We start from the raw sequence: 20,892 nt of genomic DNA, 5'->3' as shown, positions 1-20,892 counted from the left end.
AAACACAATAACTCCCTGCTCCCAGTGAATTTTTATCTTCAGTTGCTCTGTTACTTTAATTCATCTCTATGACTCCCATATAACTTCAAACTTTGAAGCTTCCATTATCATTGTCTTAGAGGACAAAGAAAGAATGCCCCTAGGAAACCAAACAATGTTTACTTAGTTCGTGAAGTTTCACTTGTATTATTGACCTTATGAAAGGGTCTAATTCAATCTATGTTGATACCACAACAGCTTTTATGGTATTACATTATTATATTCCACTATAACAAAGCCTTGTAGGTTCTGTTGTCCAGAGAGTAGGCACCTGCCGTTGCAAACAGCACACCATTTCAAGCATTAGTGATAGTAATAGATTTTTGCTCAGCCATCAGATTTAACAGACCTAGTCTGATCAATTCAACTGATGGAAATGCAATGGTATTACTTGTCAAGCATGGGGAATACTTACAAAAATGTCTATAATTCTCAAACAATACCTGAAAGCTGAGTTTTCACTTCAGGCACAACTTACGGTCTGTGTTTTTTACTCTGTACACCACATACCAACAAAACTACAGAAATTATGTCTTTGTGTAAACTGTAAACAAAAAGCAAAACAAAAATATCCTACACATCTTGTATTTACAATATAGGACACATAAAACATATCAAATTTTTAAACTTTAAACATTTTATTGAGAACCTAATGTAAGAGAAATATGCTTTCTAGTCCCTGTCAGGACTCTTGCTGCAGCATTTTGAATTAACTGAAGGCTTTTCAGGGAGTTTTTGATAATAATGAATTACAGTAGTCCAGCCTGGAAGTAATAAATGCACGAACTAGTTTTTCAGCGTCACTCTGAGACAGGATATTTCTAACTGTAGAGATGTTGTGCAAATGGAAGAAAGCAGTCCTACATATTTGTTTAATATGTGCGTTGAAGGACATGTCCTGGTAAAAAATGACTCCAAGGTTCCTGACAGTGTTACTGGGGGTCAAAGTAATGCCATCCAGAGTAAGAATCTGGTTAGATACCATATTTCTTAGATTTTCAGGGCCGAGTACAATAACCTCAGTTTTATCTGAACTTAGAAGCAGAACATTATAGGCCATCTAGGTCTTTATGTCATTCTTGCAGTTTAACTAATTGGTGTGTGTTATCTGGCTTCATGGACAGATAGAGCTGGGTGTCATCTGCATAGCAGTGAAAATGTATGCTATGTCTTCTAATGATACTGCCTAAGGGAAGCATGTATAATGTAAACAGAATTGGTCCTAGCACCGAACCCTGTGGAACTCCATAATTGACCTGTGAAGAGGATTCTCCATTTACATGAACAAATTGGAGTCTATTAGATAGATATGATACAAACCACTGCAGTGCAGTACCTCTAATACCTACAACGTGCTCTAATAGCTCTAATAGAAAATTATGGTCAACCGTATCGAATGCTGCACTAAGGTCTAGCAGGACAAGCAGAGAGATGAGTCCACTGTCAGAGGCCATAAGAAGATCATTTGTAACCTTCACTAAAGCTGTTTCTGTGCTGTGATGAGCTCTGAAACCTGACTGAAACTCTTCGACAACTACTCTTTCAAGGATTTTTGATATGAAAGGAAGGTTGGAGATTGGCCTATAATTAGCTAAGACTGCTGGGTCTAGAGATGGCTTTTTGAGTAAAGGTTTAACTACAGCCAGCTTGAAGGCCTGTGGTACATAGCCGATTATTAGAGATAGGTTGATCATATTTAAGATTGAAGGATTATTTGATGGAAGGACTTCTTTGAGTGGTTTTGTAGGAATGGGGTCTAAAAGACATGTTGATGGTTTGGAGGAAGTAATTATTGAAATTAACTCAGAAAGATCAATTGGAGAAAAAGACTCAATGAATATCAATGGTACTAAAAGTAGCCACACATCTTTGAGATTATTATGAGTATTTTTTTTTCTCTAACGGTTAAATTATATTTGTGAAGAAGTTCATGAAGTCATTACTAGTTAACACTAAAGGAAAAGTTGGCTCAGCAGTACTCTGACCTTTTTTTTTTTAGCCTGGCTACAGTGCTTAAAAGAAACCAAGGGTTGTTCTTATTTTCTTCAATCAGTGATGAATAGTAAGATGTTCTAGCTTTACAGGGGGCTTTCTTATAAAGCAGCAAACTATTTCTCCAGGCTAAAGGATGATCTTCTAAATTTGCGACACGCCATTTCCTCTCCAGCTTACGAGTTATCTGCTTTAGGCTTCGTGTTTGAGAATTATACCACGGAGTCAGGTACTTCTGATTTGAGGCCTTAGTTTTCAGCGGAGCTACAGTATTCAGAGTCGTACGTAGTGAGGAGGTAAAATTATTAACAAGATAATCGACCTCTTTTGGAGTAACGTTCAGGTAGCTGCTCTGCTCTATGTTGGTACAGGGCATTGAAGATGACAACAGTAGGTGGATTATATTCTTAAAATCAGTTACAGCACTTTCAGAAAGACATCTACTGTGGTGAAATCTACTCCCCACTGCTGTGTAATCAATTATTGTAAATTTAAATGTTAGCTGGAAATGACCACGCAGGAGAGGGTTTCCAGGAAACACTATTAAAGGTTCAGTTTCTATGCCATATGTTAAAACAACATCTAGAGAGTGATTAAAGTGGTGGGTGGGTTCTTTTACATTTTACTAAATCTACACAGCATTTAATCTGTTAGTCTACTAACAGATTAAATGCTGTGTCGAGGCTGTCATTTTTAGTATCTACATGGATGTTAAAATTGCCCAAAATAAAGATTTTTATTTGAGCTGAGCACTAAATCAGATGAAGTCTGAGAAATCAAACAAACTCTGTAAGGCTCAGGTGGACAATAGATGATTACAAATAAGACTGGTTTTTGAGTCTTACATCTGACTGAGGAGCAATTACAATCTGCAACTTCCACATATGAACACCCAAACCATTTTGAACAGAGTTCTAAGTAAAATAGTAAAATCTGTCTGTTGAAACTTATTCATCTTGTGAGTATGAGAATATGAGTTTGAGACTTTTACATCATTGCGTTCTGTTAACGGTCTCCCAATAATGGGGGGTTGTGTACTTTTGATAGTGTAATAGTACATAGGTGTTCATATCATTTAATAGCAGGTAGACCGTGGTGTGACCTTAAGGTTTTATATGACATCGGCGTGATGTTGCAATGTCACCATTGTTGCAAAAAATAAAAATGTTGATCAATACATTTACATTAGATGACAGTAAAAAGGAGTCTTCAATGTGGTAAAGTTCATATAAAAACATTTAATGCAAATCTGAGATTGTTTTCCCCTTAGTTTGAAGCAATATCGAGTTATACTCTGACCTCAAGATAAAAAATAAAAAAGCTAAACAAAGACTAGATATTCAATATGAAGTTGAAGGACAGCAGAACAACATCTTTAATTTACTTTTTATTGATATTGAAATCAAATGGACATCAAACAAACATGGTCAACCAACATCTGGCTAGGATCTAGTTCTCTTTAAACCCACAAATGTCTAATTTTAGTGACATAAATGTTTTATATAATGTATATATATTGCCTTCTGTTTATGTACATAGGTACACGCATCAAGTACATACACTGCTGAGGTTTAAACACACATACAAATAGGTCACATTTATTGTAATGACTGGACTTCAGTTCCTGACTAGGAGGGGGAGAGGCTTTCAAAAGAAATGCATAGTTTAACACAATATGCCACAAGCAGGCTCTACACACAGTTTAAAGTACACACACTGAATTTGGAGTTCTGTCTGAAGAGTTTGGTCCTTCAAATCAAAATCAGAAATGCTTTGTACTGGACATGCTGCGGAAAGAAATGTGAATGAAACCATGTAATATCAACTCTCAAAAGTAAAAATATTAATGAGGCTGACAGATTAACAGTGACAACACAGCGTTATAGGAATGATATCCGGGGGGGGGGGGGGGGGGGCATTGTAAAGCACTGTAGTGTAGCTGTTGGCCCAAACAAATGTCAGCCCTTCCCTTTTCGTGTCCCAACTCACCACCCTTGCACAAATGTCACACACACCTTGAGACCTTGTGTAGATCTGTCCTTGGTTTCATTTTTACTAAACAAGGGAAACAAAGTCTTGACTGATTTATTAAAGAGGTGTATAGGTAAAATCTTTAAGGGGCAGAAAATAGTGAGCAGGTACATCAAGGCTAATCTTTACAGCCCTGCCAGGAGGAAATACATCAGGGTAAGGCAAGTGACTATACCCTGTGAGGTGGGGGAAACAAGGCTGTGCATGACTGACAGATATAGACACAGGGGTGTAAGTGCCCCTTGATATCAGAATACAAATGGAGGGGCATGAGAAGTTGGTTTCGTTGACGTGTCATGGAAAAAGATGATATGGAATGATTTCCCGAGCAGCCTTGGGTGTCTAGCGGACTAGTGGGGACTGCTTCAGGGAGATGAGGACCGAACGCATGCGGGACACATCCTTAGCCTGCTTGCTGGACTTGGGATTAAAGTCACAGAGCCGTGCCACCCGCTCCCACTCTGTGCCTGGGTTGTTCTCATCCAGATCTGAAATCATGGCTTCCTCAGCCGCCCTGCAAGCATTAAAGGAGGAAAAGACAGAAGAGCGAGCCCATCAGTGTGTGAAGTCGTAAGATACACAGCTGTGCAGCCCTGAAGAAGATCTCTGCTGACTAACATCACATACAAGTTCTTTAGACAAAGTCAGAGGCGCCAACAGTGAAATTTTGACTCAAGTTCTCAGTTTTGGTTACACTGAAATTGAACTTTAAGCCTGGCATTAAAAACTCAGTTTTTCCATCTGATTTTGTCTGGGTTGGACTTTTTTAGTTCAGCAGCGTCTACCTCAGGGCTGGACAGTCCAATCACTACACACAAACATCCATCTATCTTTACTCCCAAAACTGAGTAATCAACAAGGAACAAGCTTTCCCGGCTACATTACCTGTGGCATGCCCCCCACTTTACAGAATACAGCAAGTCACCTGTATATTCTACTCTCAACATCAGGGGGAGATATATACACAACAATGAGATATCAAGCTCAAGCCAAAAACAACCAACCCACCCCCCAAATAATAATAATAATAATAATAATAATAATAACAATAACAACAATAAATTAAGAAAAATGTGTTTCTGGCTGGATAAAATTGCTGTTCATTAAGGAACTCAACAAGAACCAAGTATAGTGATATGTAGTTATCTGTATACTTGTCCTTGATTAATAGGAACAGTAATACATGTTCAGATTTTTAATCAAGCCTAGCAGAAAAACAACAAAACGAAAAAAAAAAAATGCATTAAGCATGCATTGGCAAGCAGAAAAGCGGGGTGTTTCAGCTGTGGCAAGGAATGCGCTGACGTTGAAATTATGTGTCTCAAATGCCAAACAGATAATTAACTTTAAAATATTTAGGCACGGGTGTGGGTTCATTAAATCCATCAAAGACCAAAAAAAGGCCTTTACAAAGATTACTTATGTAGTTAAACAAATGCAAACAAGAACAAAAACAAATTAAAATAAATTAAATTGATCAGTTCCACTATTACAAGGCAATTTGAGATTCAAGCCACAGATATGGCTAAACTCTTGTGACACCCCATCCACAAACATGAAACTCAATGCTATTCTTTGGTTCTACTTAAAAGGATATTTTGTAGTCTCCACCCCACCTGAGCTAATAACTTAAACACAGTACACAAAGAAAAATAGGGCAGGTGAGAAGCTAATGAGCATTCACTTTCACAACCATCTACAATACACAAGGGACTAGAAGGACCACAACATCACAGGAGGAACATTATACCAAACTCTAGGCTCTGGATCTAACTCTTGTGCTATTCAACTGGGTACCTCTGCAATGCACTATAAACACATACACAGACAGAACTGCATCTAACCCCTGTGAAAATGATAAAGTATTTTGAAATTCTGGGGTTTTATATTTTTACTTAACTGGTCTAGGCGGTAGCAAGGATGGTTAATATGTGTGCTTTAAGGTGCATAGGAAAAGAAAACAGGGAGAAACAGTTTCACAAGTCAGAATTTAGGAGAGAGAGAAAGAAAGAGAGGGGGGGGGGGGGGGGGGGTGAAATAAAAGACAACAAAAATGAGCTCAAATGCAGATGTTTAAAGTCAGCATGCAAAAGCAACATTTTTCTTTTGGCTTTATTTTCCTAAAAATGAAAATGATTAGTGTGCAGCCTTTGGTTTGCTAAACTGAACTGATCTTCTATGTTTTCTATAAATAAAATATCAGCTTCTCAATCTGTAATAAAGTTAATAAATTTAACCATCTGCATCATCTCAGTAATCTGATCTACAGAGTCCAACAGCTCACTTATTTTTCATGAATTATAAACACACAATGTTCCTACATTTGCAAATAACACTCCAATTCTCACTTCCTCCAAATAGTAGGTATAGAGTGACACCAATCAGATGGAGGAAGACGGAAGTGGAGCGATTAAGATTCAGTGTCATTCTGCATTACTAAGACTAAAATTTCATTCTGTGTTTAGGTGAGTACAACAATAAGTTGGAAAGCTCCACGGGTGTGCACATTTTGAGAAAAGGACTATTCAAATAACACAAAGACAGCGGTAACATGATGCTAATTTTCAGATGAGCAGCTCAACAAGAAAGAAACTAAACACTTTAAAATGCTGGAGGCAATGTAGGAATAACAAGAGGCCTGGAATTTCTTTACATGAAACCAGGTTTTGCACCAATCTAAATTCTTACATTTGGCAACTAAGCTGACAGCAACAAAACGTGCACACCACAATGAAGGCTAATGGATATACCCAAGTAATTTGATAGCAGAACCAAAGGCTGCACAGCTCAAGCTATTCGATAGCTAGCTGGGCGTATCAGCAGGTCATCTTAACATTCTAATAAAGCATGAACACAGCTCAGTTTGAAGCAGTTGTGTATCCACGATTTGATATCTTCACATTTCTTATATATAAAAAATAAATAAATAAATGCAATAATTACTACTGCCTGGAAACGAACTCCAGGCTCATTCAGCATTTAAGAAAAAACCTGGCATGTGTTTCTAAATAATTACGGTTTTCTTAATCATTTATAGGCTGATGTTTATATAATACTAAGAAACCTCAAAAGTACCATTGTGAAGTGAAATGATTTACCGTCTACACAAAGTTTGCTGCTTCAGTTTAGCAATTTCCTTCTTTGCCGTGAAAACAAATGAATACGAGAGGAAAAAAAGCGTTTGAAAGTTTCAAATCTGAGAGAAGGACAGATTTCCTATCCTGAAACAAACATAATTCATGGGGAAACGGTCAACGGTATCAAAAAATTCTTTAACCGTGAGTGTCAAGAGTGTGAAGATATATCCGGCCCTCGAGGCCTGGAGTTCAACACTCCTGGCCTATGGCATTCACCCAATAAAGAATGCTACCATTGTTTGTTTGTTTGTTAATTAGTTAGTTTATTTGCTTGTTTTAATCAATTTTAAATCATGCTTTTTATTTGTTCTTGTTTCTAATGTCTCTGTAAAGCACTTTGAATCACCTTGTTGTTGAATTGTGCTATACAAATAAACTTGCCTTGCCTTACCAAAACATCCTGCAACAGCAACTTCTTCCAACCACCCAAGAACAGTTTGGTGAATAACAATGCCTTTGCCAGAATGATGGAATACCATACCATGAGGCCAAAGTGATAACTAAGTGGCTCAGGGAACAAAACATTGAAATTTAAGGTCCATGACCAGGAAACTATCCTTAATCCAATTGAGAACATGTGGTCAATCCTCAAGATGTGGGTGAAAAAGCAAAAACCTGCTAACTGTGACAAACTCCAAGCAGTGATTATGAATGAATGTGTTGCCATCACTCAGGATTTGGCCCAGAAGTCGACTGACAGCATGCCCGGGCGACTGCAGAGGCCTTGAAAAAGAAGAGCCAGCAAATATTGACTCTTTGCATAACGTTGATGTAATTACCAATAAAAGCCTGTGAAACTTATGAAGTGCTTGTAATTATACTGGTTTACATCACAGAAACAACTGAGAAATTTTTTTTTTTTTTTTTAAATTCTAAAAACAATGAAGCAGCAAACTTTGAAAACCAGTAAGTGTGTCATTCTCAAAACTTTTGGCCATGATTATAATATATGAGATTAAGGAAAAGAAAAACCACACACAATTGCTTCAACCCATCTCTACATATCTTACTTGTAAGTAAAACAAGAAAACCAACATTAATAAAGTTGTTAAGTGGAAAAAAACCCAAAACATTTTCATTAATTTTTTACGCAGTTGGTTTAAGCAGGTGTTAATTGTTAGAAATTTATGAAATGCATTTGGATAATGAGTTGCTGAAGAGAATCAAAGAGAAATGAATGAGAAATTAACATGGGCACAGTTGTGAAAGTATTCATTTGATTTCCATGGATGTGATGGCATGCGTTACTGAAATATACCGACAGGCATCAAACTCACAAATGTCATGCAGATGATATGGATATGGAGTTCAAATTATAAATGCAGTTTATATTTGGAAAAAGTTCAAGCTGGATAGGTAAAGTAACGATTATGAATCCAAGCACTTCAAATGTATGACTGAAGGAGAAAGTAACACATGGCAGCAGAAAGAAGGTAAACTGATGCTCTAAGAGATATGTGATGTCAATGGCTGTTGACAATGGGGGAAAAAAACAAAACAAATAAACAATAAGAGGAGGATGTTAGTTGGAGCAACATACACATAACCAATGAGCTCAGAGAAGGGTTGCTTGTAGAAGTCTTCATCCAACACCCTGGACAAATATCCGCCCAAACGACAGAGCAGCAAGAAGGCAGGAGAAAAGAGAGAAAGTGGTAAAAGGGAGAAGAGGAATGGAAACACAAGCACTGCAAGTTACCGTACAATAATATGCTTAGGAATATAACCAATCAGGTGTTTGATCAGTGTCAGAGGGATTTAAAGACTGTTTAAAGAAAGTTTTACATCTTTAATGCCATTGCACCAGTCATGCACAACACACTTTTAGTTCTTCATACCTCTCACATTTTGAATACTTGACACATTTTTAACTAATTAGCCTAACAGTGGAATCTCTTAACCCAGTATGTTATAGCTATAACAATAAGCGTAACCCCACATCAGTGCATGCAACGCTGTAAGAAAAATCATGTGACAGGTGAAACAGCTGCTGTGCTGAACAGCAGTGCAGTGTCTGACACGTAAGCGCAACTTTTGAATCATTCGCATTTGTGCTGAGGAGTAGACGAGACCACTTTAAGTGCCATTTGTGCTTTTAAATTTTTGGCTTGTCATCACCCACTACACAAAGGGACCATGGAGGAAAAAGAACATTTTTCCAATCTGGGATCGTTTAACTCCCGCCCACATACACAAGAAAAAAAAAAAACAAAACATTTGTGCATTCTGCATTTGACATAATAATAATAATAATAATAATAATAATAGATTGGATTTATATAGTGCTTTTCAAGGCACCCAAAGCGCTTTACAATGCCACTATTCATTCACTCTCACATTCACACACTGGTGGAGGCAGCTACAGTTGTAGCCACAGCTGCCCTGGGGTAGACTGACAGAAGCGAGGCTGCCATATCGCGCCATCGGCCCCTCTGGCCAACACCAGTAGGCGGTAGGGTAAAGTGTCTTGCCCAAGGACACAACGACCAGGACAGAGAGCCCGGGGATCGAACCAGCGACCTTCCGGTTACAGATGCGCTTCCCAACCCCTTGAGCCACGGTCGCCCTATATTATTCAAATACATTATTTTGTTATAATCAAATTAATTGGACTATATCACCAGCTGGTTACATAAAGGACCCTTCACTCATTTAGTGTTCAGAACCTAGTTCAGTCTCTCTCCACCCTGCCTGCAATGCACTGTTAAATCCAGTAGATGTCGCTATTAATGAACACCTCAACACCCCCATCCACAATAGGGGTAATGTGCTACACTCCATGAGGCACCATCTACCTCTCACTATTGTATAGGTATACCTCTGGAGTATATCGGGTTATAAGACATGCAATCTCAATTTATTCTTTTTTTTTTTCTCTTTCATTTTTTTAAAACCCATTACCCTGTTCTACACCTTATATGTTTCTGAAGCCAGAATACGGTAAAAGGAGCTCTGCAGATTACCTCGAAAACTGTTAGTCACCCACAGGATGTGTCGTGAGATGTCATGACCTTTAGTAAATTACCTGCATCAAGTCATGAATGCAAAAGTAGAGATGCACCGATTGACCGTTCATAAATTGGAATCAGCTTATTTTCAGTGTTTTACACCTTGTCTGGTGATCAGTCAGACTCCCATATGACCGATTATAAGCCAGTCCTTTTAATGTACGTATGACTCACATACAGCAGCACAGGCTATTAGTTGCACACCTACCCACATGCTACACTGTTAGCACGGAAGTGAGATAAGAAACAAGGGTGGCTTAATCAAACAAACAGAAAACAAAAACGTTCAGAACAACAAATCTAAAGAGATATTTAAACATGGACATTTTAAAGAAACTAACAGAGGAAAAGTAGCTAAAGCTATCCAGAGCTCAGAGGCAGCCTGAGGATGAGCAAAGGATCAAAGCGGTTATGAGGAAAATTACAGAGAAAAAGAAGACAATGTCTTGTTATCTGGTGAAGTCATTTCAGGTAAATGTGGGTGTACAACAGCTTATTTTCAGATAATTATTTATACTGCACTGAAGTAGTTTAAATTTAAAAAAAAGATCCTGTAATTGTCAAGTTTATTGACAATTACAGTTTATTTTACACGGAAGAAAGGTGGAGTTTTGTTTGTAACTGTTGTCAGTTAAAAGCCTGCAAAAATCAGTAACGGCAGATTAGAAAAATATCTAAACTGACCAAGAAAATTGCAATCGGTGCATCTCTATACAGAACCCTCCTGTGATAATAAAAGACACAGTAAAAAGTGTTTTTACCTCACAGGAAATATTTGACTCCATTTGTTTTCCTTAAAATATCACACATTAGTTATTAAATTTCCTGAAATAACAGCAAATTGCATAGACTTGTCTTAGGTATAGGTAATTTTAATGACTGAAGACATGCAGTGAACAATAACTCCAGTGTCTGGGAAACTTAATAAAGTGGAACCCCGACTTACGAAATAAATTCATTCCAGAGGGTCTTTCGTAAGTCAAAATTTTCGTAAGTCAAAATTTTCCATCGCCTTTTGAGTGAGACGATGCTGGCTGAAGACGAAGTTCTTGGTGGAGGAGGACCTCGCTCATACAGTGGGGCAAAAAAGTATTTAGTCAGCCACCGATTGTGCAAGTTCCCCCACCTAAAATGATGACAGAGGTCAGTAATTTGCACCAGAGGTACACTTCAACTGTGAGAGACAGAATGTGAAAAAAAAAAAAAATCCATGAATCCACATGGTAGGATTTGTAAAGAATTTATTCGTAAATCAGGGTGGAAAATAAGTATTTGGTCAATAAGAAAAATACAACTCAATACTTTGTAACATAACCTTTGTTGGCAATAACAGAGGTCAAACGTTTACTATAGGTCTTTACCAGGTTTGCACACACAGTAGCTGGTATTTTGGCCCATTCCTCCATGCAGATCTTCTCGAGAGCAGTGATGTTTTGGGGCTGTCGCCGAGCAACACGAACTTTCAACTCCCGCCACAGATTTTCTATGGGGTTGAGGTCTGGAGACTGGCTAGGCCACTCCAGGACCTTCAAATGCTTCTTACGGAGCCACTCCTTTGTTGCCCGGGCGGTGTGTTTTGGATCATTGTCATGTTGGAAGACCCAGCCTCGTTTCATCTTCAAAGTTCTCACTGATGGAAGGAGGTTTTGGCTCAAAATCTCACGATACATGGCCCCATTCATTCTGTCCTTAACACGGATCAGTCGTCCTGTCCCCAACACGGATCAGTCGTCCTGTCCCCTTGGCAGAAAAACAGCCCCATAGCATGATGTTTCCACCCCCATGCTTCACAGTAGGTATGGTGTTCTTGGGATGCAACTCAGTATTCTTCTTCCTCCAAACACGACGAGTTGAGTTTATACCAAAAAGTTCTACTTTGGTTTCATCTGACCACATGACATTCTCCCAATCCTCTGCTGTATCATCCATGTGCTCTCTGGCAAACTTCAGACGGGCCTGGACATGCACTGGCTTCAGCAGCGGAACACGTCTGGCACTGCGGGATTTGATTCCCTGCCGTTGTAGTGTGTTACTGATGGTGACCTTTGTTACTTTGGTCCCAGCTCTCTGCAGGTCATTCACCAGGTCCCCCCGTGTGGTTCTGGGATCTTTGCTCACCGTTCTCATGATCATTTTGACCCCACGGGATGAGATCTTGCGTGGAGCCCCAGATCGAGGGAGATTATCAGTGGTCTTGTACGTCTTCCATTTTCTGATGATTGCTCCCACAGTTGATTTTTTTCACACCAAGCTGCTTGCCTATTGTAGATTCACTCTTCCCAGTCTGGTGCAGGTCTACAATACTTTTCCTGGTGTCCTTCGAAAGCTCTTTGGTCTTGGCCATGGCGGAGTTTGGAGTCTGACTGTTTGAGGCTGTGGACAGGTGTCTTTTATACAGATGATGAGTTCAAACAGGTGCCATTCATACAGGTAACGAGTGGGGGACAGAAAAGCTTCTTACAGAAGACGTTACAGGTCTGTGAGAGCCAGAGATTTTCCTTGTTTGAGGTGACCAAATACTTATTTTCCACCCTAATTTACGAATAAATTCTTTACAAATCCTACCATGTGAATTCATGGATTTTTTTTTCACATTCTGTCTCTCACAGTTGAAGTGTACCTCTGGTGCAAATTACTGATCTCTGTCATCATTTTAAGTGGGGGAACTTGCACAATCGGTGGCTGACTAAATACTTTTTTGCCCCACTGTATTTATCAATAATTTCTTTGTTTCCATCGAGAGCACTTTACGCTTCTTCTTTTCACTTGCAGAAAGTTTTTTCGGCCACATTATGAATGAACGATAGGCTAATTGCAAACGAAAAGCACACGAAATAGCGCACTGCAACAACAATACGTCTTTCACGTGAACAGCGAAACGCAAGTACGAAAGCCAAGGAGTTTCACATGATTTGGAAGGCATTGTGAGCATTCTGGGCTCAGCCAGCAGATTTCGTTACGCGGGCATTTTGCTGTACCACGGGCAGAAATATTGCAGTTAAGTGCCTTCGTAACTTGAATTTTTCGTTAAATGGGGTCTTTGTAAGCCGGGGTTCCACCGTATTTTTTGTTCCATAAGGTGCACTGTCGATGAATGGGTCCATTTTCATACATAAATCGCCCCAGATTATAAGGTGCACTGTCGATTTTTGAGAAAATTAAAGGATTTTAAGTGCGCCTTTTAGTGTGAAGAATAAGTGGAGGTCAAATAGCATTTTAACTAAAAAGGTGGTGAAAAGCCACATGAGATTTCCCCTTAGAGAGAATGGATTTTCTTTAAAATATGAACCTGTAGACAACTGAAACAAAAACTGATGCCACACACAAATGGGGAGACCAGCATACTGTGTTTCTTGAAATTCAAGGATAGGTTATTCCGATTCTTCCTGAAAAAAAAACATATGGATACAAATTTCAGTAATTAGTTGTAAACTTACTCAAGGATACAGAAGTTGAGTGACCGGATGGCCATCATTTCTTCCCCTGCCACAACCGACAGATCTACATTCTTTTTAAGCTGGGATAACTCACATATCCCCACAGTCTTCTTTCATTTTTATTGATCTTCCATCCTGTTTCTATGCGTTGACTATCATTGACTACAGTACCTGTTATTGGTTTTGGTTTTCTCCAGCTGCTCATTCTGCCTGGCATGCCATTCCTCCAGCTCCACCTTGGCCTTCTCCTTCCATTCCGTCTCCTGCTGGCGAGAGTTAGCATCTGCAGAAGTAAACGCAAAAATACAGAAATCACGCTCAAGAGCAGAGACTGATAAAAGAATAAACATCCCCAAAAAGATGATGAACATAATGATGTGAAAGGAAACAGGGACAGAAATAATTGGTTAACACTGTATGTGGAATATCCAGTAAAGGAAGGTCATTTACACAACAATATTTCAATAAAAAAATCTGCGATAATATTTCTGATGATACTTGCATACAGTGACACAACAAGACAAGTTGATGTTACAAAAGTGGCTAGATCAAAAACTATTAAAAAGGTACTAAATGTCATAAGGATCTAATGCTTAGCGATCAGAGATGCCTGGGGTTCACACACTGTCACTCACAAAGTAAACCCCTTGCATTGCTATAGCAACGGTATTGCAACATGATAATTTATATCATGTAAAAATTGTTACCAATATTATCGTTGACAATGTGATATAGCACAGCCCAAATCTCCACCTTTACTTATCACATCTCACATATCAGTGTTCTGTCCTACCCTATAATAAAGCGTTCTTCTGGGTGCTTACCTAGCTCCTCCAGCCTCTCTCTTTGCTCCTCCCTCCACTTACGTAGACTTTCTGGTTCAGCCTGCAGTCGGTCTGCATTAGAAATTGCTGCATAGGCATCTGATGGACCATTGCTTTCCTGAGAAAGGAGCAAAATGGTAAGCACAGTTTTATCAATATTTCCAATGATTTGGCTATTTATCCATTCATGTTCAGTGTTTCATTTTTCTAACCCGTATGTGAAAGTTGTCATTAAAGTGAAATTGGCTTCCGCACCCCCACACCCCAATACGCATAGCGTACATGTACTCTTAGAAGATTCTCTCACTGACAGGAAAGGAAGAAATGTTGCAATGACAGCACAGGAAAAGGAAGCTGAAGTGACTAACAGACAAATATTCAAAAGCTCGGCTACTAAAAATCACTGTTACGGTGTTAAAAGGAAATTAGTATTTTCCAATGACGCACACAGTGAAAATTCAGCAGAATTGATATATAAACATCTCTTGAGCAAATCTTAGTATTCAAGTAAATGAATTTCAAGGATAATTGCTGTTTGTTATATTTATATAACAAACAGCAATTATCCAGGAAATCAAGGAACATAACTAAAATGAAATGTGTCAAGAAGCAAAGAAGTTTAAATCCAAACATGAGAATCTTCAATGTCATGTTTTTAAACTGATGCTAGTAAGCTGTACAGAGTGAAATGTTGTTTTTTTTTTTTTAATAAATCACCCCCTTTGATCTTTACTGAAGGCCAATTGCCTGCCATCAGGCACTACTTTGAGTCACTGAACTGGTTGCAGGTCATCCATGAGCAGCCATGGTGCTGAAAGTCTGCAGTCTTACCAATTTCAAATAGGTCTGTACCAGAAAAGGCCCCACTCATTGTTGTATATCAATGCATCTGTGGGCCCTGTACTATGAAGCAACTTCAACACACTGAGATTATCTTTTTGTTTTGTAGATTCAAATCCTTCTTTATGGTGCAGGCATTTAGTACAGACCATCCTTTTCATCCCTCTATTTATTCTTCCTTTAACACTATACGTTAGTGCATACACAAACAATAATTTCTGTATTAAAAGATTTTAATCCTTTGTGCACTTATACACACAAAACACAGGAACAAACACAAGGTGATTTCCAACATGATAACTAAAGAGCAGATGACATTACCCCATGAAGCTCTCCATTGATGGCACCATCTAAAACAGGTAGAGGTGAGACTGCAGTTAGAAATCAAGCAGACAAATTAAGGCATAAACATGACAAAACATCTTGAAATATTAAATGTCCTAAAAGAGATTTTTACCATGCCTTGAACTTGTCTAATGGAGCACCAATTACTGTTGCTAAATGCACTCCTGTTTCGTAATAATGGATGTCAGCATTTCTGACCAACAATTCCTACAACTGAGGCTAGATTGGAGGAAATGAGTAAGTCATGAACAAAGGTTGTTAAGCTGTGCCCATTTCCTAAGTGGCTGACACAAACTGCTGTAAATGTAGCCGCAAGCAATCAAGTTAATTGGAAAGCAATGAGTGGCAGTGCCAGCAGCAGTAGCTTATTTCAGCATAAAATAGCATGTATTAATAAAGGACTTCAAGTTTCACCTGTACGTGTTCCTTGTGAGTTCAAAGTAATCTTACACAGGTTAATATCAACGCTAACCATGTCCACTTGGCTAATCTGCTAGCTCAGTTAGCCTTAGCTTTAGTGTCCGTTCAGGGCCAAAATAGCGTCTAGATTAACCGCATGTTGAACGTTTAGTTACACGTACACAAAATCCTCTATCACTAATGACGCCAAACAGACAACATACAGCGACATTTTCTTCGCTTGAGGATAACAGCCACGCACCGTTAGTGTCTCCTAGCGAAGAGGGGACATCTCCACTGTCCAAGATGCTGAAGCCTTCGTCGTTTTCAATGCCCGCAATTTCGCTTTCCTGCTGGGCCAGGAAAGCGGCAGCGGGGTCCTCCTCCGAGCCGACACCGTTTCCAGCACTGGGCGCGTTCAGCATGTCAAAATCGTCCATGTTGTCTGTAGTGATAGAGGGATAAAACTGTGAAACAACGAGCAGGTGTAGCACCACTGAAACCGATTAGACCAGCAGGAAGAAGGACGAAAGGGGAAAACGGTAAAAGCTGGCGTAGCGGAAACATCAGAGTAACCAATCACAAGCAAGAATGGATTACTGGCAGTAGTCATGGCCAATCATGTAACAACTTTCTCATAACGGGACCAATCAAATATTTGAAAGCGTTTCATGCGGATCCCATGACCTGCTGGGTGCTGTTGTCAGAAATAGAGAAAAATCTGCAGTATTTTTTTTAATCTGCTGCACGTTTAACACACAACTGTTTGCATAGCTATGATTGGGAATTCGTCAGATAAGAAAAATAAAATTAAAATTTCAGCATTTTTTTCTGTTTTATTTCCTCAGGTTTTTCGTTTACCCTCTAACTTTACAAGGCCTGTCATTGATTTAACTCCCTGATATTGCTTAACCCTTATATTGGAAAATTGTCTTGAACTGTCTTATTCGATCACAGACCGTTATTCCAGTTATTTTAGTCTTAGGACTAAGACTTCTGTCGTCTTCTGTCAAAAAGTTTTCCAGCTTCCTCTTCATAACCCTGGCAGCAGTTGTGTCCCACCCCAGTATAATTCCGCGCTGGTTAATTATTTACAGTTCTGACAGTATCAAAGGGCTCAGGTGGCAAGCGTTCACCTGACTCAGGTTATATAGCTGGGTGCAACTGCTCTTTTAAAACAGGAATACTATCGGAGTTACTAAGGGAAGACTTAAACTATTAGTTTGTTTATTTTTATAGTAATTGAAAGATAACATTCAAAGAAGTTCAAAAACTCCACCACAACTGATTTGAATTACTAATACATATGCTGAGTGAACTGTACACTACTGAAATATGAATTACTTTACTGACAAAAGACTATATTATCATCGCCATGACTTCTCCATGAAAAATCGCCCTTTACAATGCTTTTACCTAAATTAATATTATGCTGCAATTTACTGTATCAGCTAGGCAACTCCAGGCCTCGAGTGCCGGTGTCCTGGAGGTTTTAGATGTGTCCATGATCCATCACAGCTGATTTAAAGGGCTAAATGACTCCTCCTAAATAACCAGGGCTGCACATAAGTGGTCCACAGGTGCACATTCGCTGTCAAAATCAAAAACACGCACAAGGGTTAGGGTTAAATTTAAAAACTGTACTTTTGAGTTAAAATATATATTTATAATGAACATTTTTTTTGTATCGAAAAAATATCGAACCGTGACACGAAAGTATCGAACCGAACCGAGAATTTTGTGTATCGTTGCACCCCTAATGTGTGTGTGTGTGTAGTGGCTTAGACTACACGCCTTTGGAACAGAGGATCGCAAGTTCGATTCCTGCCTGGGGCGTCTGTATCCAGTAAGGGTCCTAAGGCTAGACCCCCTATGTTAAGCAAGCCTACCGCAGACATGAGCGAGACAGATAAATATGAAGGCATGCCGGCTCGGACGTCGCCCGGATCAACAAGGTCCGCGTCAGGTGTTGAGGAACCAGGGCACCCTGACGAAAAGTGGGCTACTGGAACAAGAAGGCATCGGTGGGCAAGAGACGAAAACAGGGCGTTGTTGGAATGCTACTACGCAAGTAACCCCGGCGGAAGGGGCTACATGAATAGGATGAGGGACCTATGGATTCTTCGATACCCAACATCCACAATGACAGCGAAACAACTAGTAGCTCAGTGTTCCAACATTCGAAAGAAGAGACTGCTCTCACAGCTAGAGATTGACGAGGTACAACACAAATGCTACGGCAAGGAGGAGTCAGGACGCCAGGTCAGGGGGGAGATATCATCACCCCCACCCGAGATTGGGTACATAGCCCCAAGTGCGATAGGAGAAGGATCGTTGAGTGCCAGAGGAACTGACCTGAAAAATAGGATCATGACCAAGCTTGAAACCTGGATCCCCCGTAGCCGGTTACCAAGATTACGTGAAGTACCCTCAGAAGGTCTGCTAGATGATGTTAATGCAGCACTACGGGCAATACCTACAACCACGATTACCGACACTAACAAGCTGATCTACAATACGGCAACAGTGATCAGTGAGATGCTTGGCTACAAGTTGAACAGCGACAAGGGGCAGTACCCTCCATGGAGAAGGAGGCTAGAGGGCAAGATCAAAGTAGCACGGAGGGAGGTTAGCCAACTAACGGAGTTGCAGAAAGGTGCGACAAATAAGGTGCCTAAGAAATACAGCAAGCTGTCCATACCTGAGGCCTTGGAAACTGCCAAGCAAAGACTCACAGCCTTGGCCAGCCGCTTGAGGAGGTACACCAGAGAGATAGAAGGCAGGAGAATAAACCAGCTGTTCTCCACAGAACCAGCAAAGGTGTACTCTCAGTGGCAAGGGAACAATAAGAGAACAGCACCACCAAGGCTGGAGACGGAGCAATACTGGAAGAGCATATGGGAGAAGGACGCAACCCATAACGGCAATGCTCAGTGGCTAGAGGATCTGAGGGCTGACCACAGCGACCTCCCTGAACAGGGTCCAGTAACCATCACAGTGGCAGATATCCAAGAAAGGGTCTCCAGTATGAAGAGTTGGACAGCACCAGGGCCCGACATGGTTCACGCCTACTGGCTGAAGAAGCTGACTGCACTCCACGAGCGTCTGGCAGCACAAATGAACCAGCTGCTAGTTAACGAGAGACACCCGGAATGGCTAACTGAAGGCCGGACGGTCCTGATCCCCAAGGACCCCAAGAAGGGACCGGTCCCCTCCAACTACCGACCAATAACCTGCCTCAGTACTACATGGAAGCTCCTGTCAGGCATCATATCGGCTAAGATGAACAGGCACATGGGTCAATACATGAGCGGGACACAGAAAGGAATTGGCAAGAATACCAGAGGCGCAAAACACCAGCTACTGGTAGACAGAACAATCAGCCGAGACTGCAAGACCAGACTGACCAACCTGTGCACTGCCTGGATTGATTACAAGAAGGCCTATGACTCAATGCCCCACAGCTGGATACTGGAATGCCTAGAATTGTACAAGATCAATGGGACCCTAAGAGCCTTCATCAGGAACTCAATGGGGATGTGGCGTACAACACTAGAGGCCAACTCCAAGCCCATAGCACAAGTCACCATCAAGTGCGGGATCTACCAAGGAGATGCTCTGTTCCCACCGCTGTTCTGCATAGGCCTGAACCCCCTCAGTGAGATCATTAACAAGACTGGCTACGGATACCGACTACGGAACGGAGCAGTTGTCAGCCACCTCCTGTACATGGATGACATCAAGCTGTATGCCAAGAGTGAACGAGACATCGATTCACTGATCCACACTACCAGGCTATACAGCAATGACATTGGAATGTCGTTCGGACTGGAGAAGTGTAGTCGGATGGTAACAAAGAGAGGGAAGGTAGTCAGAACTGAGGGGATTGAACTACCAGAAGGCAACATTGCAGACATAGAGGACAGTTACAAGTACTTGGGGATCCCACAGGCGAATGGGAACCATGAAGAGGCCGCTAGAAAAGCTGCAACCACCAAGTACGTTGTGTTACCCTCGTTAAGACCACACTGGACTTGTAACGTTGTGATTTCTACTTCATTAAGGACAGCCCCTTGAGATAGGCCATCTTGTTTTCAACAGGGTCCATATGGGAGTGAAAGTACAAAATATGTCAGCTAGGATATTAATATGAGCAAATAAGACACAAATCATTATTTGAACAGGGTGTAATGAGTTTAAGTTTTCACATATTTTAGATTCTAATGTTAGGCTATAACCCCTACAGCTTACTATTCATTTTCCAGATATTTTCTTGAATGTGAAATATTATTTACAATTACAGTCAGCATAAGATTAGAGTGTATAATTATGTTTATTGATTTGAGGGTATATCCTTTGCTCATTATCACCAAAAGCTCATTTCCATCAAACTTGTAGGATCAACCAATCACGGCTTTTGAAATGATGACTCATACCTAGCAACGGGGTCAACTACACCTCCTCACTAAGATAGGATTTTCCATCCATTCCTTGCTCAGAGTTCACTGAAAATGTTCTGGAATCACTTCTAAGCTAAAACTCCTGGCAAGGAATTTTTAGGTTAAGTTAGGAGCTCTCTGAGAGGATTCTCAGAATCTTTAGGGATACGGGCCCTGGTGGCTTTGAAAGGGATCATAAATGAGATGAAAATTGATAGCTTGATTTTTTTTCATAGACTTACACTCTACTACAAGATGCACTTTCTTTCAACAACTACCTGGCAGAATTTTGCATACATTTTTAGTGCAATTCATCTTTATATTTGTCATTGGACCTAACTTGTTAGAAGTTATCACCATTGGCTTTTTTTGACTTATTAATTCTTGCTTTTTCAGTCATT

At 40.1% G+C, this 20,892-nt stretch overlaps 1 protein-coding gene across 3 annotated transcripts; it reads right to left on the bottom strand.

Moving 5' to 3' along the window:
* Positions 1–3,254: 3,254 nt before the first annotated feature.
* On the bottom strand, positions 3,255–16,609 carry clta (clathrin, light chain A). Of its 3 annotated transcripts, XM_085277391.1 has the most exons (7): positions 16,315–16,608; positions 15,630–15,658; positions 14,469–14,586; positions 13,816–13,927; positions 8,740–8,793; positions 5,963–5,998; positions 3,255–4,576 (listed from the first exon to the last, which is right to left on the bottom strand). In XM_085277391.1, the coding sequence occupies exons 1-7, from the start codon at positions 16,490–16,492 to the stop codon at positions 4,405–4,407; spliced, it is 699 nt and encodes a 232-aa protein (XP_085133517.1). In that variant the 5' UTR covers positions 16,493–16,608; the 3' UTR covers positions 3,255–4,404. The 3 variants fall into 3 exon arrangements, with proteins under 3 accessions (XP_085133517.1, XP_085133518.1, XP_085133519.1); XM_085277392.1 differs by lacking the exon at positions 5,963–5,998 and having other exon boundaries at positions 16,315–16,609; XM_085277393.1 differs by lacking the exons at positions 5,963–5,998; positions 8,740–8,793 and having other exon boundaries at positions 16,315–16,606.
* Between the last annotated feature and the right edge of the window lie 4,283 nt (positions 16,610–20,892).

Source organism: Mchenga conophoros, linkage group LG6, assembly GCF_057382185.1.
Source record: "Mchenga conophoros isolate Kocher_MC1m ecotype Shallow Benthic linkage group LG6, M_conophoros_male_GT1.1, whole genome shotgun sequence".
Taxonomy (NCBI): Eukaryota; Metazoa; Chordata; class Actinopteri; order Cichliformes; family Cichlidae; genus Mchenga; species Mchenga conophoros.
Note: the sequence above shows the minus strand (reverse complement) of the source record. Positions and strands in the feature narration are given on the sequence as shown.